Here is a 23,544-nt window from a genome sequence, read left to right as displayed (position 1 = left end):
ATTGAAACCCCACGAGAAAGCGGTGACCTTGTCCCACTTGATTTCCATTGGAAACTCTGAGAAGCTCCACGAACGAAAATGCGTCTATCTGATGGCTCGCAAGGTCCCAGACTCCGCTTTGTAGGTAATTTGTCAGCGCTCCGAGGCCGAGGGGTGAATTACAAGGTGAAGTGGGGGTGTAATGTGTCCATTAGGTTTGCGATGAAGTCAGAGTGCGGAATACAACGATATAAAGGGTTTCTTTGTGCTGCAATTTCTCTACTTCGTACCAATCTCCAATTCAACACAGTTCACATTCATTATCGGTAGTACCGATCAGTCAGCTCTCAAAAAACAAAATGTCTCTCAAACCTATCACTCTTTATGGCTGCGGCTTGGGTCCGAACCCATGGAAGGTCGTTATGGTCTTTGAACAACTCGGTTTACCCTACGAAAACAAAGTCCTTGCCTTCGAAGACATGAAGAAAGAACCCTTCGAATCTATCAATCCCAATGGTCGCGTCCCTGCAATCGAAGATCCAAATACCGGTATCACGATCTGGGAATCTGGTGCTATCCTGGAATACCTCGTTGAAACCTACGACAAGGAACGAACCATTAGTTTCGAACCCGGATCCAAGGATTACTTCCTTGCTAAGCAATGGTTACATTTCCAAGTTAGTGGTCAGGGTCCTTACTTTGGTCAGGCTGTTTGGTTCACCAAGTTCCACCCGGAGAAGATTGAAAGTGCGAAGGAGCGGTATTATAATGAGATTCGACGCGTGTCTAGTGTTTTGGATCGTGTTTTGAAGGATAAGGAATATTTGGCGGGTGATAAGTGGAGTTATGCTGATTTGGCTTTTATTCCTTGGTATCTTCTTGTTGATATGCTTGGTATTAGTCTTTCGGAATATCCTCATCTTGAGGCTTGGTTGAATCGTCAGAAGGCGAAGCCTGCTGTTGCGAAGGCTTTGGAGGCTCGTGCTGCTATTATTGCGAATCAGTAGATAGATTTGCTAGGATTGGTGATCCTTTGTTATGATTCAATACTATACTTTGAATTTGTGAAGACTTCATCCCCTGCAATACATTACACTAAAACCTCATCTAGTTAGATCGGATTGTAGTGTAACGAACATATGTGGCCAGAGGTACACAATAAATGTCGATTATGAGACCTGCTTCTGCATTCACCAAGCTCTCTTGTTTATTCCTTGTATCAATTTCTTCAATAGCATCACCTCTCTCGCATAAACATAACACTTGCAGAATGTACAAATACAAACCACTTGCAGACGGCCAAATTCGAAATTTAACACTCCATCCCGGAGATCTGAGCGATCCTATCATAAAAGCTAGGATCGATCATTTCGACCTCAACACGAAACCTGATTACAACGCTTTATCCTATCAATGGGAACCCTCTGAACTAAGTCAGAAAATCCAAATTACCGAGGCCGAAGAAGCTTGCGATTGCCACCTCGATATAACAACCTCCCTATACAATGCACTACTAAATCTTCGACGGGATAAAGATATGCTCTGTTTATGGGCTGATGCAATATGTGTTAATCAAAATGATACCAACGAACGAAATAAACAGGTTCTCCACATGGGAGAAATCTATCGATCTGCTACAGAAGTCATTATATACGTTGGTCCTGAAACTAAACAAATTCAGTTAGGGGTTGATTTGGCCATTCAACTTTTGGATCATATAACGACTTACGAAACGTCTAATGAATTTTCTCTTGATCATGAATTTTCCCATTCGATGAATGATCGATTAATTGAACTTGGATTTCCTGTTGCGAATGATTCGGCTTGGGCTGCGCTTCGATTTATTATTCATTTGGGTTGGACTAAGAGGGCTTGGATGTTTCAAGAGGCGGCTCTCAATTCAAATACAAGTATTCGGTGTGGAATGGTGGAGTTTCCTCTTGAGTTGATATTGATTATTTTTCAGACTGCGCGTTTTCAAAAACTTCCTAATGCCATTCTTCATGAGCAATATGGAGCAAATACGGAAGGACTTGATCGTAGGGCTGTGGGGAATCTTCTTTTAATTGAGATTGTGAGGAGGGCTTTGTGGTTTCCGAAGACGGAGAAGACTGGTCCTACTTTACACTTTCTTTTGCTTTGGACTCTTGGTTTTCATTGTGAAGATCAAAGAGATAAAGTGTATTGTCTCTTGGGTACTGCTATTGATGCGTCTCGGTATGGCATTGAGCCTAACTACTATCTAAGTTTACGGGATGTGTATATAGACGTGGCTGTACGTATGCTACAGAGCAGCACTACGTTAGATCTTCTGACTAGCGTTGGGACTCGAGGGAAATCTTCATTGAATCTGCCGTCATGTGTGCCAGACTGGTCTACCACTGATGATGAATGGATTGGGAGCCACAAGCCTTTCTTACTGGAAGCGTTTGAATCAGAGCAGAAGGACAGCATGAAATGTTATCAGGCTAGTGGGAACACAATTAGCGATCTGGAATTTAGTCCTGACAAGACACAGCTTACTTCGAGTGCTGCATTTATTGATAGTTTGACATCCATCACGGATTCCATGACTTGCATCGATAATCAGACAAAATATGTCGAATGGCTTCAAAGCAAATCAAAAGAATTCGGAGATTCAAGCAAATACGGACAGGAGACATTCACGGCGCTTTGGAGAACTCTTACCGGACAGAGATATGATTTCGAGAAAGATGAGGATGTATTTCGCGCTTGGTGGAATATGCATCGTCCGGGTACGTTTGTGAATGTTGACATCTCTGAAAAGTATCCTGATCCGCAAACTCGACAATTCGTGGTCGAGCTTTTTGGGGGTGGTATAATGGAGCATGTAGTGACGAGGAAGTTTTCAATTACTGAAAGTGGGTATTTCTGCTTAGTACCACTGCAAGTGCAGAAAGGGGATAGTGTTGTACTGCTGAAGGGTGGCAGTACACCTCATGTGGTGCGGAACGAAGGAGATGGATATTTGCTTGTTGGAGAAGCGTACGTTCATGGTGTTATGAATGGGGAGGCACTCGAAAATGGAAGTGAATTTGAGGTTGACTTCCAAAGAATTACATTAATATAAATCTATCTAGATTTTGGGATACTTAAATACTTCTATGTTTGTATAAACCTACAACTAGAAGGAAGAGAAGATACTACAAGACCTGTAGCTGAGATGGAAAATGTGTACCTGTAGTCGACGACTAGAGATCAAAGCTGACTTTTCGGATTGATACTGTCTATTTTGATAGTATTTAATTCTTCAGACCTCACAATTTATCCATAGGAGTAATTAACCCGTCCTTCTACCTACTATCTAATGGGATCAGAAGTTGAGACGATACCTTATATTTGAGGCACAAAGTCACGTCCCAATCCGGTTAGCGTAGTCTTGGCAGTCGACCGCGAGTTTTCGACCGGCGCGAACATCCACCTTTCCCCCCCCAGCGAACGAGCACCTGGTCCAATCATCACTTTCTGGCCCGATTTCCTATTGGATTGGGCTCTCTCATTCTTTCAATTCACCGGCCTATTATTTGCCCTTGCCACGCGTACGTCAGTTGCGCAGCGCAAGGTCGATCGCGAACGAGCGCGAAAGGAGTCGGTCTTCAGCTGTCCGCGACAACAGCTATCATCCGTTTCAAGCCATCATGGATGACACTTCAATCAACCCAGGCGCGGCATCTGAGAATGCTCAGCCTGTGACTGGTGCCGAGGGTGCTGCGGATATCACCAATGCCGGTAGTGCTTCAGGTACGCTTCCCAACCTCGCCTCCCTGGATAGTTTGTCAATGCTAACACCATGGCTTAATTAGAAGCACAATCGCGCCAAGAATCCCCCGAGAAGAAGGCTGAAAACTCCGGATCGGAAAACCCTCTCGATGCCCCTGCCTCCCCCAAGGACGACAATGGTGATGCTGAGCCGGAGGATGAAGAGATGGGCGGCATTGAAACCGATGCGAAGCGAGATACTGATGGTTTGGAAGATGCGGCTGGAGAATCGCAACCACCCGAGCAGGCGGGTGAGGGTCTTGAAGATGCTGTGGGTGAAGAGCAGCCTGCGCCATCCAAGTCCTCTCTGGAAGCTGCCGCGCGTGAACAGCTCGTCACTCAAACCCATGCCATCATTCTTCCCAGTTACGCAACCTGGTTTGATATGAATACTATTCATGAGATCGAGAAGAAGGCCATTGCAGAATTCTTCAATGGACGTAACCGCAGCAAGACTCCGGCTACCTACAAGGACTACCGTGATTTCATGATCAATACTTACCGTCTGAACCCTATTGAATATTTGACCGTCACCGCTTGCCGTCGCAATCTTGCTGGTGATGTCTGTGCTATCATGCGCATTCACTCTTTCCTCGAACAGTGGGGTCTGATCAACTACCAGGTGAGTCTATCACGGCCATACCGAAGTAGCTCCACTTCTGGGGCTCAATGAACTCCGGCTAATATGCTCAGGTTGACCCTCAATCTCGCCCTTCCAATATCGGACCACCATTTACGGGCCATTTCCGTGTCATCGCCGATACCCCTCGTGGTCTGCAGCCTTTCCAGCCAGGTCCAAACCCAACTGTTACCGCCGGCAAGTCCCTCCCGGCCACAGACCGCGCCGCCTCTTCGACGCCCGTGACAAAGGGAGAAGGTCTCGACCTGCGTCGCAACATCTTCGATAACAAGGGCAAGGATGTCACTCCCACCACGGACGATAAGCAGACCAATGGTGATGGAACAAACGGTATTGAGCAAGAACCCAAGAAAAAGTCCCACTGCTTCTCATGTGGTATTGACTGCACGAAACTTCGCTTCCACTATGCCAAATCCGCGCCTACAACAGCTAACGCGAATACCCCCGACGCCAAATACGACCTATGCCCGAACTGCTTCCTCCAAGGACGCATGCCCTCAAGCCATAATGCCTCAGACTTCGTGAAGCTGGAAGATAAGAGCCATACTCACGTACCAGACAAGGATGCCCCGTGGTCTGATTCAGAACTTCTGCTTCTGCTGGAGGGTCTGGAGAACTTTGACGATAACTGGGAGCAGATTGCAAACCACGTGGGAACACGAACCCGCGAGGAATGTGTGATGAAATTCCTCTCCCTCGAAATCGAGGACAAATATATTGAAGATATTCCGGATCTCCGCGCTGCACCGGGTCGGGATCCCATCAGCTCTTCAGAGAACCCTGTCTTGTCGGTAGTAGCCTATCTGGCTCAAATGGCCGAGCCCTCCGTGGCCGCCGCGGCTGCTGGTCGCTCCGTCGAGGAAATCCGCAAGGAGCTGCGAAGCCAATTGGAGAAAGGGGATAAGGGCAAGGATGTCAAGGCCGAAGATTCAATGGACGTTGACACTACCCGTGAAGCCGAGCAAAGTGAGAAGCCCAAGGAATCACTCTCAACCGTAGCGATGGCCGCATCTGCCGCACGCGCTGGAGCTCTTGCCTCGCATGAGGAACGCGAAATGACCCGTCTCGTCGGTGCGGCCGTCAACGTCACACTGCAGAAATTCGAGATCAAATTGCAGCAGTTTAATGAGATGGAGGAGATTATTGAGGCTGAGCGTCGTGAACTGGAACAGGCTCGTCAACAACTTTTCCTTGATCGAATGTCTTTCAAGAAGCGTGTTAAGGAGGCTCAAGATGCTCTTCAGGCTGTTAGTCTTCAAGGTCCGAATGAGCATACGAATAGTATGCTTGCTAACGCTGCTACTGCGGGTATTGGCAATCATTATAATTTCCAACCTGTTGGTGGTGATGTTCGGGCTGGAGTCCAACCTTTGAGTGCTGAAGCTGGGGCGGATTATAAGACTCTTGATCTGTGAGACTCTTGCTTTGCTATCTGATGCTTGTAAGATACGTCTCTGTGAGTGAGAGGCAGGAGTACCCATGACTTTGGAGTGATGGTAGTCGCAATTTGATCTCTGGGAAATGTGGAAATGTGGAAATGGAAAGATGGAAAGGGGGGTGAGGCAAGAAATGTACGGATTGACAGCGAAACCGTTAGGAGCTTAGAGCTCGGCGGTGTTTTTATGAATATTTCTCTTTTTGAAACTTATCTGGCTAGGAAAAGGCGCTGTTTCATTTTCTATTTTTTCCCCAGTTGGAGTTTGTGTTTCGTTCACGTTTGAATGCAAGTTTTGAAGATTAAGTTGAGGTCTTTGATGGTGTAGGATACTTGGTATATTAGTAGTATAGTATAGGATGGGTGAAGATTGATTCTGGTAATTGTTAATGGATTTCATAATTGATGAAGTATATGATGTCTAGTTGTGATTGAGTCATGTAGTTCTAGCTAGGTGCTAATCACTACTCCCTGTCATAGAGTTCGTACTAGTCCTGAGTGGAAAAGAAGCATAAGAATATAATCTGAATTTCAATTAATTGGGTATTAAGAATGCTTGCTTTGTTAATTCTTCACATCAACTCTTTGAAGAAAATCATATGAAATCATTAGGAGGGATTTGGGCATGAAAATCCTCATCTAGATCCATAGCATCAACATGTGAATTATCCGAGATAGAAGAATCGGAGTCTGTGGAAATATCATCGGGGTCGTTTGGGATATGTGCGTTTTTGAGAATATTTGCTTTTGTAGGGTCTTGTGTAGGATTGGAGTTTGATGATGAGTCTGAGTCGGTGGATATTTCGTCTTCGATTTTATTCTGCTCCCTTTGCACTGCTCTGGGGATGTTGACTTTTGGTTGGGGAGCAGAGGCAGAGGCAGAGGCAGAGGCAGAGGCAGAGGCAGAGGCAGAGGCAGAGATGGAATAAGAGTCTGAGTCTGAGCTGGAATCTGAGGAGATCTCATCTTCGGCTTCGTTGTCTTCATCTCTAGGTTCGATGTGGTCATCCTTGTCGATATGGGTGACTTTCCAACGTGAGGGTGCAGATGCAGTTGCACGCGCATGACGAGTTACAGCACGAGGGTGGTCAGATCCATTGACCTGACCATCTGCTTCATCGAGGTGCTCCTCGTCACTTTCATTATCATCGCTGCTGCTATCATCCTCGCTTTCAACTCTATCAGCTGAGAGTTGTGGCCGGGGAACCATTGGGGTATCTTCGTCAATGACCTCTTCCCTCTCTTCCTCCGCTGGATCCCCAGCCTCAACTCGGCGTCGTTTCCGGGTGTTTTCGGCAAGTTCATCCAATAACTCTTCAAGACCTGAGCCATACTGCTCCCATTCACTATGGTAGAGAGTACGATCTCGCCAGTTGACAAGGTCTTCTTGAGTTCTGCGCTCGTAAATCCCATGAAATGCCAGATCATCCTTTTCATCATCCGTTTCCTCTTTTGGTTGGGAAATGAGTGGGATGATGGGAACGAGGAGGGATGGCGGAGGTGGTTTCTCGAACATTTGCCATAATCTGAGTTCTTCTTGACGACTTCGTTCTTGGTCAATGTTATCGGCTTGTTCTTCCTCTTCGTCTTCGGCTAATTGATGGTCTTCCGTAGTTTCAGGGTGTGGAAGTTCAGGGTTGTGCGAGGTTGCTGGGCGATTGGTTCCGTTTTCACCATCACTGTCCCTGTCTTCTTCGATATCTTCCTCGAGCTCATCTTCAGCATCATCCTCATCTTCATCCATGTGGTCGTGTTCATCCTCGTCCGTTCTGATATCAGTATCCTTGTTTGACACGGTTCCCTGTTCTAAGGCGTGGGCGGCTTTGTAGAACTTCTTATCACCATAACTGAGTATTTCCTCGGCTTGTTTGTAACTGACAGTCTGGCTTGCTTTCAGACGTTGTGGTGCAAATGCTCCGATGGCAATCCGATTTCGACGCACAATATCAACAAAGGAAGGACGTTTACGCTTCATACCCATGACCTCGAGTGCATTTTTAACATCAGCATACTTAACGTCTCGAGGTAATTCCGAGCTTCGATCAGTGGTTCTGAGTCGGGACTCAGCCATGAAAATTGACGACTGGATGAGACGACGAGTAAGACTGATTGCAAGAGCAGAGAAGTCCATGATTGCCCCTGCAGCGATCGAAGGCGTATCTTCTTCGGTTTCGGCAATTTTTGTCCAGTGATTCTCCTCCATCTCACCACCAAAGTTCATCAGAATGTCTTTTGAAAGTGAGATCCAGTTTGGCGTATTGAATAGGCCGACAGCGCGGTTTAGATCGCCTCGTAGAGGAGTGTTGATGTCAGCATTGCTGAGAGCTTGAGCCTCTGACTCGCGGATAACGCTATAATCAGCGTATAAGAGTTTGCTATTGTGCGCATATGTGATTTCATCGCGGAGAGCCAGATATTTGGCATATTTTCTCTCCTCAGCACAATAGTCTTCGCTAACCTCTGCTGCTGCTGGGATCTGAACCGTGGTGATGAACTTGAGACGTCGTTGACCGAGGTGATGTCTGATTGTCTTTTGAACAACCCTCAAATGTTCTAATACCTCCAATTCGGATTTCGTGCCGATTGCAATTGCAATATCCTTGATGCCGTTAAACCCTTTTCGATCGAGTACATTGTACAGAATCTCCTTCTCAGTCGCGGTCCACACCACCGCACCATCTCGGGTAACGTTCAATAATTCATCTTCGTCTTTAACATTCGTGGGATCGTAATCCTTTTCAACCTCCGTGAGAAGTTTGACGTAGGCCTCAAGTGAATGTGGTCGAATATCTTGATATAGCTGATTGAGGGCCTCTAAACGATCCTCCAAAAGCTCACCAAGATCCTCTGGATCAGAAGGCTCATCAAGATTGACAGAGGCAGACTTCACTGATCTCACTCGAGAATTCGATTTCGACTGGCGCGAGCGCCTCGGCGCAAGGTCGGACTCGAACTCGGACTCGTCTTGATCGGGTTCGTAGGAAGAGGAACTGCTCATCGTGGACAGATGGCAAAGTCGCAGCGCGTCCGACAGGACCGCAGGCGAAGCATCACAGCTGCACCAGCGAAAGAAAAGATCGGAAAGATTGTTGAAGAAAAGGAAGAAAGAATGAAAAAAAGGTCAAGCTTGAAGCTCCACCGAAAATGCGGGAAATCGCGTTATCGTGATAAGAGGAGTTTGCACTGTTTGCACTGTTAGTTATGGACTCGTTCAACTCCAACTTCTCTTCTCTTTTTTATATTATACTTATATATGGATTTCATCAGGAGATTAAGGCTGCTCTCCATTAAACAGCCATGGAGAAGAGTGCCAGTGAGGTATTCTGTACCTCGTGTTCGACAAGATGTTCGCTTTAATTCAGGGGTGGCACCACCGAGGGCAAATTCAAGTATTGTTCTGCGCGATTACCAGGAAGAATGCATACAGTCCGTGCTTGAGTATTTGAAAGGAGGACATCGGAGGTTGGGGGTCTCATTGGCTACTGGCGCTGGGAAAACTGTGAGTTACGCCCATTCTATTGTCCGCTTCCACAGGATGGTGCTGATATCTTTATAGGTCATTTTCACTCAGCTCATAAGCAGAGTACCACCACGCGGTGCAAAAGGAACCAAGACCATGATCATTGTTCATCGGAGAGAACTGGTTGAGCAAGCTGCGAGACATTGCCATCTTGCTTATCCTGACTTATCCGTGGAAATTGAAATGGGAAACAGTGTGGCTACAGGTCAAGGCGATATCATCATTGCGTCTGTACAGACGCTTGCGCGGGGGCGTATTGCAAAATTCAATCCTGAGGAATTCAAACTAATCTTAGTGGATGAGGCACATCATATTGTTGCGCGGTCTTATCGCGATGCTCTCGGTCATTTCGGCTTGAATGAGGCTTCTCCCAATGCACCTGTGCTTGTGGGTGTTTCAGCAACATTTTCAAGATTCGATGGCCTCAAATTGGGAGCTGCAATTGATCATATTGTATACCACAAAGACTACGTGGATATGATTGGTGACAATTGGTTGGCTGATGCAGTATTTACTACAGTCAAATCTGGAGCCAACCTCTCTAAAGTTAAGAAAGATAGCTTTGGAGATTTTGCGCTAGGATCGTTGTCCAAAGCAGTTAATACTGCGAATACGAATAATATCACAGTGAGAGCTTGGATGGCTAATGCCCAGGATAGACGATCCACGCTTGTGTTTTGTGTTGATATCGACCATACACAACAGCTCACTGCGACATTTCGGGAGAATGGTATTGATGCTCGATATATTACCTCCAATACACCAAAAAACGTTCGCGCAGAGCAAATCGATGCCTTTAAAAATCATGAATTCCCAGTTCTTCTAAACTGTGGACTTTTCACGGAGGGAACTGACATCCCAAACATCGATTGTGTTGTTATGGCGCGGCCAACACGGTCTCGGAACTTGCTCATTCAAATGATTGGTCGAGGTCTGCGATTATATCCCGGCAAGAAAGATTGTCATGTTATTGATATGGTCGCGTCATTGGAAACCGGTGTTTTGTCAACACCTACCCTGTTTGGTCTCGATCCGGATGAAGTTCTAGACAAAACGACTGCAAAAGAAATACGAGAAGGTCGCCAGGAAGAGAAGAACACAGGATCATCTACAAATGACGATAATGATTTGGATGAAGATGTCCAGCTACAATTCACCAAGTACGACAGCATCTATGATCTTCTCGGTGACACCCGATACGAGAAGCACATCAGGTCACTTAGCAGAAATGCTTGGGTGCGTGTTAGTGATGATAAATACATTCTTTCCGATGCAGGCGGATGGCTCGCCCTCGAGAGAGAGAAAGGAAGAGAGGAATTCGTCGTACGCCATGTCATTACATTCAAGGATCCTGTCACCGAGAAACCGACATTCACAAAGCCACGAAACATCGCCTCTGGTCCGAATTTAGAAACGGCTGTCCGAGCAGCAGACACATTTGCCAGTAGCAAATTTGAGGAGCGCTACATCTCTGCGCGGAAGCCGTGGCGACAGAATCCGGCAACGAGCTCGCAATTGCAGATGCTGAACAGAGCTCGTATCCGGACAGAAAATGTTAACCAGGAGGGTTTAACTCGAGGTCAAGCAGCTGATATGATAACGAAGTTGAAATTTGGAGGCAAGAAAAGATATGAGAAGATCATGACGCAGCGGCGTAAAATTCAGCAGAAGGAAGAGGAGGTGGCAGAATTGCGAAGGAGGACGGATGTTCAGGTTGGACCCCTAGCAGGCTAGCTGCGATAAACATGTATGATATGTTGGACCTGTAATAATAATCGAATACCCAAGTTGTCTCAACCTTCCAGAGACGAAAATCTGCCTTGGTCCCCATAGACAAGGGACTTTTATATGTGATTCTAGGGGGGCAGCCCTATGCTTCAGGAGCGAAAAGTCCTGCAGCAGCCAGCATGTCTGATCTACTGGCACATTGATAGATTGATGTGAATGATCTCGAAATACTTTTGATGGGTCTACGATTGAAGTCAAACCTGATTGGGAATTAGAAATAAGAAACCAGTATGTTTATCTTTTGGTCGGGCTATATCTTGACCCAGATATCCCCTGATGACATTGATATTCCACACTTGACAATAAAATTTGAAAATACCTAAGATTAGAGGGGCTTTCGACTATACAAAGATTACCTAGAGAGGTAGTCAGCAAAATATCTTCACGAAATTAATGAGACACACAATTTGAAATATGCAGCATACTCTTATCACGAAGGTGCCTCCTCGCCAAAGCAATCAAAACCTTCGAAGGCTCCTCACCCCAACCCATTACCTACGGGAATAATCTCAATCCATAAGCGTCAACAGCTTATCGTGCCATAGCAGCCTGGTATCGACCCAGCTCTTCCAAAGCGGGATCTTTTGGCCAGAGGAGTATGGTAAGAAGTAAGTTGATTGTTGAACATCTTCGAAGCCGGTGTCGATCAACCATTCTTCGTAATTTATGCTAGATGTTAAATTATTTGCCTTGCATGCGTGCACTGATATCGATGACTTCGATGTTCTGAATTATAGGGCTGTCGGTTTTAAGTGAGCCATCGTCTGACCAGTCCCAGATTGCACTCTCTTGGATTTCGAAGTATGCGCCTGGTATGAGGGTTTCAAGGATTTGGCTTAACAGCTGGGGCCAACTGACCACACATCTATAAGAAGGTTAGTTTAGGGACTGATCTCGTCGTTGGTAATATTGCCAAATAATTGATCACTTCGAACCTCTGAATTGCATTTCACAAAGATTAGTTTAGCTGCAGCACGGGGGATCTTGGAGAGGCCAGAGAAAGCAAAAAGAAATCCCTACCAACGATAAACCGAACAGACAACTCGATATCCAGCAAATTATTCAGAAAACCATAGATAGGGTGAACGATAGGATGGACGAAGTCACCGACTTTATGGTAAAAATAATCAGGGAAGAAATAAGAAAAGAGGCCAACGACGCGGTGGAAAGGATCATAAGAATGCGCAGCCTTTTGGAAACCACTCGAGTGGCTCTCAAGGAACCCTGCCCACCCTACACTTCATCAAGACCACCTTCATACTCTGAGAGCTTTAAGGTCCAGAGAAGGGATACGTGCCAAACTGGGGATGGCTGAGCCATTCAGAGCGCTCTACCTGGGTGGTGTTATCTCAACCACACTTTTAGCTATCCCAACCGCAAACTATATCAGTAGCTAGCATTCAGTAGCGTCCATTTATCACTTATCATTTACCATTTCTTCTCTGACCTCGAATAATTCTCTTTCTCTTGAGTCGATATGTTGCTCCTGACGCAGCAATCTAGCGCGCAAAAAACAACGGAATTTAATTCGCACTCCGCGGGTAACTTCATTAAACTGAAATACCTCAGACGGAATGCTGTCTATTTGCTGAATATTATAAAAAGCCCTCACGGGTGCCTTAGGAGGACTAAAGCAGCAGTAGATTTAGTCGCAGACCTTGGCCTAATCTATACTGAAATATCTTGGACTTTGGCGAAGTCTCTGTTGAATGTAGGAATTTCCTTCGAAGACTCATACTTGGATCTACTAATTTTTCCAGTTTATATAACAGAATAAAAACAGCCCCGAGACTGCAATTGAGTTGCAAGGCTTGAGTCATTACACCGATATGGCCAGAAGAATAGTTTCATTTTTTCGGGACGCGGCTGCCAGCCATTCAGGATAGAGCATCAAAATCCAATTTTATGCCCAAAGCAAAAATTTCGAAGACAGAACCGAAGGAAAACTCATATAATATTTGAACATATTTAAAATATCCTTATTGATATAGATTAAAATTTGAATGCTCATAGTTTCAAATAGAATATATTGTATAGATCCTATTTCGGACTGGATCTCGGATCTTTATTATTACACTAATAATAGATATAGTGTATTTAAATATGATTCGCGAATGTCCGGATTCTGCAACGAAAATATATATTTATAGCGAGTCTTGTGAAGTACATTAAACAAGGGTTGAATCGGACAATCATCTCACTCAAGTACTAGCAGTAGGTAGTTGCAAGGAGAGAGTCGGGGAGCACGGTGGAGGGCAGTAGTAAGTTAGGCCGGATTCGAAACTCAATCTATTACTACTGTATGATGAACTGGACAAATCAAGCAAGGATCGCTGAACGGGATGGGGTCGGCATGATTAAACTACCCGAATCACTAGAAACTACATCATGGATGTATTACCAAAGATCTGGCCTCCCTAGCGATTGGGCCATAGTACTAGTGAGGCATTTGATACCGTCATAACATATACACCGTGAACAGACCAGCTCCGTATATATAAAGCTCAGCCATTTTGTCCATTACCAAGTTGGTTTCTGAGAGACAGCTTTTTTTTTTTAGGAAGTTTGCGTACCACTTTTCAACAACCATGCCATATTTGAAGCTTCGAGATGGAGCTGAGCTCTTTTATAAGGACTGGGGTAATCCCGGAGGAGCCATTGTCACTTTTTCCCATGGATGGCCCTTGAGCAGTGACAATTGGGAAAACCAGATGTTTTATCTCGCAGAACACGGCTTCCGTGTTATTGCGCACGATCGCCGTGGCCACGGGCGTTCTACTCAAACCTGGAATGGGAACAACATGGACACTTTTGTCGATGATCTTGAGGAACTATTTGCTTATCTGGAGGTCAAAGATGCTGTGATGGTTGGCCACTCTCACGGTGGAGGGGAGGTGACCCACTATCTTGGAAAACATGGCACAAGTCGTTTTAAGAAAGCCGTTCTAGTGGGTGCTGTCCCCCCCTTGATGGTCAAGACTAGTCTCAACACCGAGGGGACTGACAAATCCGTTTTCGATTCATTTCGAGAGGCGATGCGTAAAGACCGTGCGCAGTTCTTCTTGGATGTTCCTAGCGGACCGTTTTTTGGCTTTAACCGACCTGGTGCACAGAAAAGCGAAGGCCAAATTCGTAGTTGGTGGCAGCAGGGGATGAATACCAGTTTCAAGTCGGCGTACGACTCGATCAAGGATTTCTCAGAAACTGACTTCACGGAAGACTTGAAGAAGATCGATATCCCAGTGCTAGTTCTGCATGGGGATGATGACCAAGTTGTTCCTATCGAAGCATCTGGATTGAAGTCGGCAAAACTTCTCCCTCAAGGCAGCCTGAAAATTTACAAGGGAGGATCTCATGCTATCCACAACATCAATGTTGATGACGTTAACAAAGATCTTCTGGAATTTATCATGTCATGAATCGCGTCTTTTGCTCTTGGTTTTTGGGATACTGATCGTTGTAACTAAAATCAACTTACGACAAAAATCTACGAGGAGCGGAAAGCAGTACGCACCAAATTCGTAAACAAAATACATTGACAATTTTCCAAAATTCTTTACTTTACTGATGATCTTTTTTTTTTAAAAAAAAGATGCCGCTCGTTTCAGCTATTTCAGAACGGCAATGCTTTCATTTTCGTAGTTCTTGTCATTTGTACATCGTGATAGTCGTAAAATACCACGTAATATGAAGGCAGAGGTGTATGCACGAGCCATTCTCTAGAACTGGAAGAGATCAGGGCCAATCGCATGTCTTGCACGACAACTGTAATGCCAAGTCTAACCCTTCCAACCTTCATTATGAGATCACTTGGGAGACTTCGTCACAGCAAGGCTATTAATTATGACGAGTTCTTGATCCTGCCGTTTAAACAACCATTCAGCCCTCTGGCTGTGCATCTGGTGTTAGGCAAGGGTATTTACGCCATAAAAAAATCGAGCCTCAGCTCCTTAAGTCTTGACAGGCGTGTTTACTGTAGGTACCGTGCTCCTCACTATGACATTATTTTCAGTAACATATTAAGCTATTAAAAGCTCTAATAGATCGTTGGCGATTGCAAGGTGATTTGGGTTGACTGGCGGAGGAAGCAATTAAACTACGCTGACTAGATGGCTCTAGCCAATAATGTACAACATGGCCCCGAATCAGATGTTGAGAGGGGTTTGATGGCATGGAAACTATATCCCACATATTTTCTCGTCGGTAAGGTCTCGGCATGTATTTGATTTTTGTTGTTCATTTTGGCCTTCCGACTATGATGCTTCCAGACGAACCCTCGGTCGAAAGTCAAGAAAATGTAAATTGGACTTAGGGGGGTTAAAATACACAAGATGATGACGACGCCACCAGTATAATAACTCATTAGAGCCACTATTCATTATTCTAGAAAGCAATTGGTTCAGTAATTCCCAGTACGATTGAATGGCGCGCCGACTACTAATTTGGGACATCAGCAGGACGTGCCGAAGATCATACAGAATCTTGCAGGCTACAGTAAATGAAACGCCTAGTCACTGACTTAGCTACTTGTATTCGACTCATTCTGCTGTTAAATATAGATTGCGAGTAATTTGCCTCCATTATAACTTAGGCCCCAGCATGTACTTTGTGTATTCCTTGGCCCCGATTCGACGTACGAGGTCAACTGATACCCGATCACGAAGCAATCGCTTTAAAACCTTCCCCGAATTACTTCTGGGGATCATCTCAGTGAAAATAATGCCACCACGGAGATGTTTGTATGATACTGTTCGGTCGCTGACATGCTTGAGAATCGCTTGCGCCGTAGTTTGATTCTGCGGGTAACCGGATTTGACTACGACATAAGCCAACGGCACCTCGCTTGCAAGATTCTCATTCATGATACCAATGACTGTTGCATCCCCCACAGCCTCGTTTTCAAGAATGATATCCTCGAGCTCGGCTGGTGCTATTTGGTAACCTTTGAATTTGATCAAATCTTTTGACCGGTCAGTTATGAATAGATTGCCCTGCTCATCTTCGCATCCTATGTCCCCTATAATTGGTCGTAAGAAATAATGCGTAAATCTTGCAGACAATGAAGAAAACGAAAAAGAAATCACCAACCGGTTTTAAACCATCCGTCTGCTGTCAGACAGGCCGCAGTGAGATCAGGCTCATCGAGATAACCATTAAAAACTGTGGCGCCACGCACATAAAGCTCTCCTTCGTTACCCACTGTAACTTGGCGGCCATCAGTATCGACAAATTTGGTTTCAATTCCGGGAATAGGAGGCCCATTCGAGCCTAAACCAACTCTCCACTTGTCCCAGCGCTGAGAATTCCCTTTCAGTGAGTTTTGTTGTCTGACTCGCGAATGAGATATACAAGATGACCCACCTGGACATGAGATACAGATGTTGTTTCAGATAATCCGTACGCCTGGCGAACTGGGATTTGACGTTGCTGGAATAGCTCCGTGGTGAGGCTGGAAGCAAGAGGTGCGCCACCGGAAGTGATCATGCGGAGTGTACGCAAGTCATAGGTATTCACTAGGCTGCTTTTCACCAGGTGAAGTACGATGGGTGGAGCGGCATAGACGTGGGAGATACGATACTCCTGAATAACACTGCAGAAAGTGGCAATATCGAACTTTTCCATGTACAATGTTGTTGTTCCAATATAGACAGGGAGATAAACGAGGCAAATAAGTCCTATACTTTTAGCTTGCTTACTTTAAAAACAATAAGTTAATTTTTCTCAGAAGTTTAACCTACTTACCGAAGATGTGATATGTAGGAAGTACCGCTAAGGTGAGATCCCGGCGCCAGTCTACGTGGGCACTATCAATTGCGGTTTGAAGCTTAGCAGCAGCCACGACGTTACGATGAGAGATCATCGCGCATTTAGCTCTGCCTGTGGTCCCTGATGAGAATACAAGAAATGCGATATCTTTGTCTGCTTCGATTTCCTTCCAATGAATGTCCTGGTATATATCATTTTTACTTGCCTTCACGAAATCCTCAACGGAGGGCAGGCCATTGTATGTCGGGACGAGTTTGTCGAGTCTCAAAATAAGAATTCGATCAGAAGATAGATTCGCAAGGCGAGCTGCCTCCATAGCAACAACAGCACATTGTGGATGAACCACAAGTCCTCTTGCATGGCTTCGTTTTAATTGCAGGAGAAGCTCCTGTGCTGACAACTCGGGGCTGACCGGGGCCACGATTCCACCTAGAAACTGGCATCCCCAGATAACAGATGGAGTATCGATGTCGTTTGGGGTCATCACTATGAGAACGTCACCTTTACACCAGCCCCATTGGGATTTTAAGGCCCTGCCAAAACTCTTCGCTCGTTGCCGGACCTGTTTGTACGTATATTGGGCATCGGTGGTGGCAGATCGGAAGATAACTGTACAAATTCAGAACACGTCTCTACAAGAATATAAAAATGCCAGCCGATAGAATAATAGCATCATGGATTGTCTTACCTTGATCATGTGGGAAAGGAAGAGAAGGGCGCTCGAAAAAAGTCTCCCAGATGCTAGCCGAAAGCACTTCTGGGGTTGCAGAGTGAGTTTTCATTCTTGCTCGGGCTGTTATGCTGCTGTTAAGGTCATTAAAAACACATGGCCTACGAGTTTATATTTAAAGTGCCACTTGAGTTAGGTCCCTTCTTCCATAGAGGCCTGAACCTCACAAATTATGCTGTATTCCCTCGGCAGTCCTTCAAACATGGGTATATCTCCACCAGGAATGACGATAGACCGCGGCATTTTTGTCTGATATGCAAGCTATTTGATGCATATGAAAGAGCACACAGAGACCACATTATGAGGATGATCAGTCATTCGGTTTGTATTGCATACTATCCTCAAGTTCATCTTATAAATGAATTTAGATGACTTTCATGCCTTTTCCAAAGACGATACTCGATCTTACGACGGCTGAATATCTCACAAAATTTCGAACCTTTAAACCACTATTTGAAAAAACTTTTCTGTAGCTTTTATTGTATACCTAATATAGTAAATTATGAACTTGGAAAAAATTGCCACCGATTTCGCCTTGCACTAATTTATTGGAGTGATGAAATGACTCTCAACTTGCACTTTCTTTTCAAAGAATCATTAATTACTTGATAAATAATATCTATATACCGAAGAAGACCATTTCTACGTCCATATAAAAATTTTCTCTGCGATCTAGGAGACATTTGCTTCGTAGTCCACCTGAGCTACCGTGGAGGCATGTGGGTCGCACTAGTAACGCGTGGCGGAGCAACTAACTATCCGCTCTGAAATAAAGATGATTCATCACGACCCATCCTCAAAAAGTGCCCATGGAACAACTTGGCATGAATTAGCTTGGTATGCTAGGGAAATTTTGCCTCGGTAGGAGTATGGGACGTCCGGTTCCGTCATATACCTCCGTTGTAATTCGTAATACCTTTGTCGCCTCCTTAACCAATCCATCTTTCATCGCAAGTTTATCTACAAAAAGACTCATTACTTATTGTGGTTGCCATCCTTCAGTTCGCATATTTGACCAAAGAGTCAATCACACCTTGGCTTTGATGAAAGAATATTGTCAGCATCATAGTTTCTGCAACATCGTCAGAGATGTCTGATTCGTACGTAATGATCAGGCCTAGCTTCTGTTTGATATTGTACCGACCATATTGACAATTGACCAGAAGCTCCGATCACCCCACTGTCCAAGTCGAGTTCGGAGGCCAGAAGGTCGATATACCCAAAGGCGGCTATTACGATCGTTATCGCATGAACCCGAACCTGGATGAGATAGCCAGCGATCCGGCAGTTGGACCAAACATCGATTTTTTTCGGCAAATTCCAAAGAAACTGGTCAATTCAAGAGTCGGCCAGGTTTACGCTCCGAATTTCTATTACCGCACAAGCAGTGTCCAGCTTCTCTTTCTCGCGCCTCTTGACAACTTGAAGTCGAAGCTCCCCGCGCCTTTAGAGCCCATCACGGCATTCCCAGGATATGGATTGGTAGCGATGACGTTTTATTCCTATCTTGTCTGCGACAACGATCCTTATAAAGAGGTCTCTATCGCTATTATTGTCCGCGAGCCAGGTAAAAACAGTTACAGCACAACCCAACTGCTAAGCTCTCTATGGAATCAAACCTTCTATGGATACGTTTTGGCTCTACCTGTTGATACCGAAATTGCTCGAGTACGTGGTGTATACGGATACCAGCTTCCTAAATGGCTCGCCAATATTAGCTTGGATATGGGCGAAGAAAATATCAAAGCTAGTATCATTGCAACTGATGGGAAGCTTGATTTGGCACTGGATGTGCCCTGTCCGGAGCTAAAGGCAATTCCATCGCAATCTCGGATAGTCAATAACAACGCGATCAACAAGATCGACGAGAAATGGTATCAAGTGACAGTCCAGACGAACCCACTTCTGGGGGCGCAGCGTCTCTTCCCTCGTGATGTCGTCGTTTATCGGGGCAAAGGTCCATTGAGCGAGCTTCTTAATGAATTGGGCGCCTGGACCATCTTGCGGATGGATTTACTCAAAGATGCCCAGATGGTCTTGAATATGCCAGTTCCCATTAAAGCATTTGATAGTGTTAAGATTTAGAGACTATAGAACTATTATTAAATGATTATTCTAGTCTGGTCACGATGATACGAAAAGTACTGTCCCATGCTCTGCCGAGGATGAGGTTGTTGAAAATGTATCTGATCATCGAGAATCGCCGCCCTTCTGAAAAAAGTATGTTAATTTTTACACAAGGTTGCCCATTGCGCTTTATTTTTGAAGTTTTCTACTTCTAAAGCTATTAGGCCTAAAGTTCGAGACCTCTGGCACCACGTATCGCCGGTGCGCTTTCAAGATTCGTATCTTAGATATAACCCCACAATAGATATATGGTAGACATAATTCTCCTTTTGCGCTTTCAGGTCACCAGACAAACAAAATCGGAAACCCAACAGGGCAGTGAATCACGCTATGGCCGGCTGAGGACGGTGACGACCTTGCTCGCAGTGTCTTTCGCCGAACCCGGATTCTGTCCAGTCACCAAATTTCCATCCACCACCGTGTAAGAAACGAAGGGCAATTTAGCCGATTGATAGTGCGCGCCGCGATTCTTTACCTCTTCTTCAGCATTGTAGGGCACAAGCTTGTTCACGCAAGCAAGCACCTCCTCACGCCAGGTGAACCCAGTCATCTTACGACCAGCGACCAGGTACGACCCATCCGAGAGTTTAGTGTTCAGTAGGCCACAGTAACCATGGCAAACAGAGGATACGACGCCACCCCGTTCGAAAATCTCCCGGGTAATCTGCTGCAGACCTTCGCTGTCCAGAAAGTCATACATCACACCATGCCCCCCAGTGAAATAGATTGCGTCAAAGTCAGTGGAGGTAATCTGGTCTGGTCGGGCAGTGTTTTCCAGAAGTGACATGCGGGCTGGATCGGCCCGCCAGGCCTTGGCTGTCTTATCATAATTGGGGAACTTCAGTGACCGTGGCTCTAAGGGAGAGAGACCTCCCTTTGGACTAACGATAGTCTGCTCAAAACCATGCTCTTCGAAGACGTGCCAAGCGTGGGTGAGTTCAGATAGCCACAAGCCAGTCGGGTGGGATGGATCATCATAATGTGCCACATTGGTGACAACATGCAAAATGCGCTTGTTCATTGTTGGGATAATCTTGTGGGATCAAAAAAAGAGATCTCTTAGAGTATCATATGTATGAGCCTTTTGTTCACGCACCTGGAAAAGGTATGGAAAGAGGAGTGGGCGAGAGGAGAAAGATCTGAAGAGAGGGAGTACAGAGAACATCAGAGGGTTCTGCCATCAAATTGGAGTAATGAAAGTAAAATCTTAACCGCGGCAAGAAAAAGGAAGCTGAATGGCTGAGCAATTGGATCGGTTGAATAGACGATCCGGTAGCTCCACGCCGGTCCTTACCCCGTCGTAACTTTATTCCAAGACCGATACCTTTTGGAGTCTACCTCGGTAGAAGCTATACATAATATCATCTTATTCTTGTCGGGACAACTATTGAGCCGGCAATGCAATTTGGATCTCATTATGCAATAGTCTCGATTTACGAAGATATCCTGACTCGACGTGACCAAACCGAAAATCTCCACACACATTCGTACGATGGATCTTAGCGTGTAGTCTTTCAGTGCGAGCCATTAAAATCATATTCCATTGTAGTTTACTTTGGAAAAAGCTCTTAAGGAGGCTTTTCCTCACGGCCTCACCAGCGCATGTCTATTTACAAACCTTTCTGTTCTACCCTTTTCCGCTATGATGGACGATCAAATTCCAGATCTTCAGTTCACTTCACTCGAAGAAATCACCTCACGTATCTCTTCCACCCGCAGATCATTCCTGGAGCACAAGACTAGAAACATTGAGTTTCGTCTCATCCAACTCCGCAAGCTTTACTGGGCGTATGTGGTAAACCTGACGGAGCACTCTCCGTGAAGATAGAAAAAGAATCATTGACAATTTAGCAGGATAAAAGATCATAAAGATGAAATAATCCGCGCCTGCGCTAAGGATTTGAACAAACCGCGCTTCGAGACTGAATTCGCCGAAATTGACTGGCTGCTGAACGACATCGTCTTTACCACCCGCAATCTACATGAGTGGGCCAGAGATGAGAAAGCCCCTGATATCGATCTTCAGTTCAAATTGATGGGGCCCAAGATTCGGAAGGATCCCCTCGGCTGCGTATTAGTGATCGGGTACGTTGCATTTTTCCGAGCAAGTGGATTTGGGGTTGAAAAGAGCCAAATTTCTCTGATAGATTGTATCTAGGACTTTCAATTTCCCCTTTCAGCTGACCTTGGGCCCCGTCATTGGTGCAATTGCGGCTGGGAATACTATAATAATCAAGCCATCTGAAAACGCCCCTGCTAGCGCTGTCATTATACAGAAAATTTGCGAGACGTCCCTGGACCCTTCTTGCTATTCCGTTATCCAGGGCAGTATATCCGAGACCCAGGCTATCTTGGCTGAGCGCTGGGACAAAATTTTCTTTACAGGTGGTGCTAATGTTGGCCGGATTATCGCTAAGGCAGCGGCACCTCACTTAACCCCTGTGGTCTTGGAGCTAGGCGGTATTAATCCTGCTATAGTCAGCAAAACAGCTGATCCCCGTCTAGTTGCGCGTCGTATGCTCTGGGGGAAAACCGTGAACGCTGGCCAGCTTTGCACCTCACAGAATTACCTCCTTGTTGATAAAACACTTGTACCTCGGGTGGTTGAGGAGTTTAAGAAGGCCTATAAGACCTTCTATCCCAATGGCGCTAGAAAATCTCCGGACTACTCGCGCATTATCAACAAAGGCCATTTCCAGCGTCTCAAGTCTATGCTTGACAATAGCAAAGGCAGGATTCTGCTCGGGGGTACGCTAGACGAGGAAGAGCTCTTTATTGAGCCTACAGTTGTTCAGGTATATTCCGTCGAAGATTCCCTTTGCGCAGAGGAGAGTTTTGGGCCTTTTATTCCGATCCTAGCTGTCGAGAACCTAGACGAGGCTATTAGCCTCGCCAATACCGTGCAGAGTACACCACTCGGTCTCTACCCCTTTGGCTCTAGGGCCGATGTTGCTAAAAGTATTTTCTATGTTCCCTGAAATAAAATAACATGCGTGACTAATGTCTACTCTATCTAGTTATTTCCTCCACTCGATCCGGGGGCGTCTCTTGCAATGACGCTGCCTTACATATACCTACTCTACCCTTTGGTGGTGTCGGCGAAAGCGGCCACGGCGCTTACCGCGGCCGTGCTAGTTTCGATGTCTGGGTGCACCGACGGCCTATAACAAGCAGTCCTAGCTGGCTCGAGTCTATACTTGCTATTCGCTACCCGCCATATGCTGGTAAACTAGGCAAAGTCAAGGCTTCCAACAACCTAGTCCCTGACTTTGACCGCAGCGGTCAAAAGCTGAAGCTCGGTTGGCTACGCTATATTTTCACTTTGGGTGGTGGGAGCGTGAAGGCTGGTGCCGGGCGTGCCCTTATTGTTGCTGCGAGTAAGTAGAGTTCGATTATTTCTGTCCAATATCCCCATTCTCTCCATGTTTCCTCGTATTTCCCATGTCTTTTTGTCTGTATGATATTTCGTGTCTCTTTCTCTTCTTAACGAAGAAGATGGCATGAAAACTGGAGGCAAAGGTCTAACCTCACTGTGTGATGTTTTTCCTACTCTGAATGTCGACCTGATATTGGCGTTCCAGGTTTGCACTGGTCGTAATATGCGTGCTGGGTTTGGAAGTTTGACATAATTTTAACCTAAACGCTTCTCTTAGTGATTTTCTCTTGTCGTCACTACATCTCTCTCGCCTGCTGTTTCTCTCTCGTCTCTCTTCCCCATTCCCTCAACTTCTATCGGTACTTGGATATCTACAGGAAAGCTTAGGATCTGTTTCTGGTCT

The 23,544-nt window shown here is 45.5% G+C and overlaps 10 protein-coding genes across 10 annotated transcripts; 7 read left to right on the top strand and 3 right to left on the bottom strand.

Annotated features, from left to right (window-relative positions):
- Positions 1-338: 338 nt before the first annotated feature.
- Positions 339-986, top strand: N7469_002402 (glutathione S-transferase family protein; the record flags this gene model as incomplete). Its single annotated transcript, XM_056641322.1, has 1 exon — positions 339-986. The coding sequence occupies one exon, from the start codon at positions 339-341 to the stop codon at positions 984-986; it is 648 nt and encodes a 215-aa protein (XP_056503816.1).
- Positions 987-1,249: 263 nt separating this feature from the next.
- Positions 1,250-3,070, top strand: N7469_002401 (uncharacterized protein; the record flags this gene model as incomplete). Its single annotated transcript, XM_056641321.1, has 1 exon — positions 1,250-3,070. The coding sequence occupies one exon, from the start codon at positions 1,250-1,252 to the stop codon at positions 3,068-3,070; it is 1,821 nt and encodes a 606-aa protein (XP_056503815.1).
- A 568-nt stretch (positions 3,071-3,638) lies between these two features.
- On the top strand, positions 3,639-5,814 carry rscE (uncharacterized protein; the record flags this gene model as incomplete). The annotated part of the gene is made up of 3 exons (XM_056641320.1): positions 3,639-3,741; positions 3,804-4,381; positions 4,453-5,814. 3 exons carry the CDS (start codon positions 3,639-3,641, stop codon positions 5,812-5,814), a joined length of 2,043 nt encoding a protein of 680 aa, XP_056503814.1.
- Positions 5,815-6,429: 615 nt separating this feature from the next.
- N7469_002399 (uncharacterized protein) lies at positions 6,430-8,832 on the bottom strand (the record flags this gene model as incomplete). Its single annotated transcript, XM_056641319.1, has 1 exon — positions 6,430-8,832. One exon carries the CDS (start codon positions 8,830-8,832, stop codon positions 6,430-6,432), a length of 2,403 nt encoding a protein of 800 aa, XP_056503813.1.
- Positions 8,833-9,131: 299 nt separating this feature from the next.
- Positions 9,132-11,088, top strand: N7469_002398 (DEAD/DEAH box helicase; the record flags this gene model as incomplete). Its single annotated transcript, XM_056641318.1, has 3 exons — positions 9,132-9,147; positions 9,197-9,333; positions 9,391-11,088. The coding sequence occupies 3 exons, from the start codon at positions 9,132-9,134 to the stop codon at positions 11,086-11,088; spliced, it is 1,851 nt and encodes a 616-aa protein (XP_056503812.1).
- A 2,642-nt stretch (positions 11,089-13,730) lies between these two features.
- On the top strand, positions 13,731-14,561 carry N7469_002397 (alpha/beta fold hydrolase; the record flags this gene model as incomplete). Its single annotated transcript, XM_056641317.1, has 1 exon — positions 13,731-14,561. One exon carries the CDS (start codon positions 13,731-13,733, stop codon positions 14,559-14,561), a length of 831 nt encoding a protein of 276 aa, XP_056503811.1.
- Positions 14,562-15,722: 1,161 nt separating this feature from the next.
- N7469_002396 (AMP-dependent synthetase/ligase) lies at positions 15,723-17,690 on the bottom strand (the record flags this gene model as incomplete). The annotated part of the gene is made up of 5 exons (XM_056641316.1): positions 15,723-16,159; positions 16,231-16,438; positions 16,504-16,817; positions 16,885-17,517; positions 17,597-17,690. 5 exons carry the CDS (start codon positions 17,688-17,690, stop codon positions 15,723-15,725), a joined length of 1,686 nt encoding a protein of 561 aa, XP_056503810.1.
- Positions 17,691-18,727: 1,037 nt separating this feature from the next.
- N7469_002395 (Acetoacetate decarboxylase) lies at positions 18,728-19,723 on the top strand (the record flags this gene model as incomplete). Its single annotated transcript, XM_056641315.1, has 2 exons — positions 18,728-18,738; positions 18,802-19,723. 2 exons carry the CDS (start codon positions 18,728-18,730, stop codon positions 19,721-19,723), a joined length of 933 nt encoding a protein of 310 aa, XP_056503809.1.
- A 370-nt stretch (positions 19,724-20,093) lies between these two features.
- Positions 20,094-20,786, bottom strand: N7469_002394 (type 1 glutamine amidotransferase domain-containing protein; the record flags this gene model as incomplete). The annotated part of the gene is made up of 1 exon (XM_056641314.1): positions 20,094-20,786. The coding sequence occupies one exon, from the start codon at positions 20,784-20,786 to the stop codon at positions 20,094-20,096; it is 693 nt and encodes a 230-aa protein (XP_056503808.1).
- A 621-nt stretch (positions 20,787-21,407) lies between these two features.
- Positions 21,408-23,150, top strand: N7469_002393 (aldehyde dehydrogenase family protein; the record flags this gene model as incomplete). Its single annotated transcript, XM_056641313.1, has 4 exons — positions 21,408-21,553; positions 21,620-21,850; positions 21,924-22,723; positions 22,783-23,150. The coding sequence occupies 4 exons, from the start codon at positions 21,408-21,410 to the stop codon at positions 23,148-23,150; spliced, it is 1,545 nt and encodes a 514-aa protein (XP_056503807.1).
- Positions 23,151-23,544: the final 394 nt, after the last annotated feature.

Source organism: Penicillium citrinum (genome assembly GCF_028827155.1).
Source record: "Penicillium citrinum strain IBT 23319 chromosome Unknown utg000002l:1.0-3833315.0:1.0-3834789.0, whole genome shotgun sequence".
Lineage (NCBI taxonomy): Eukaryota > Fungi > Ascomycota > Eurotiomycetes > Eurotiales > Aspergillaceae > Penicillium > Penicillium citrinum.
This window is presented reverse-complemented; position numbering and strand designations above follow the sequence as displayed.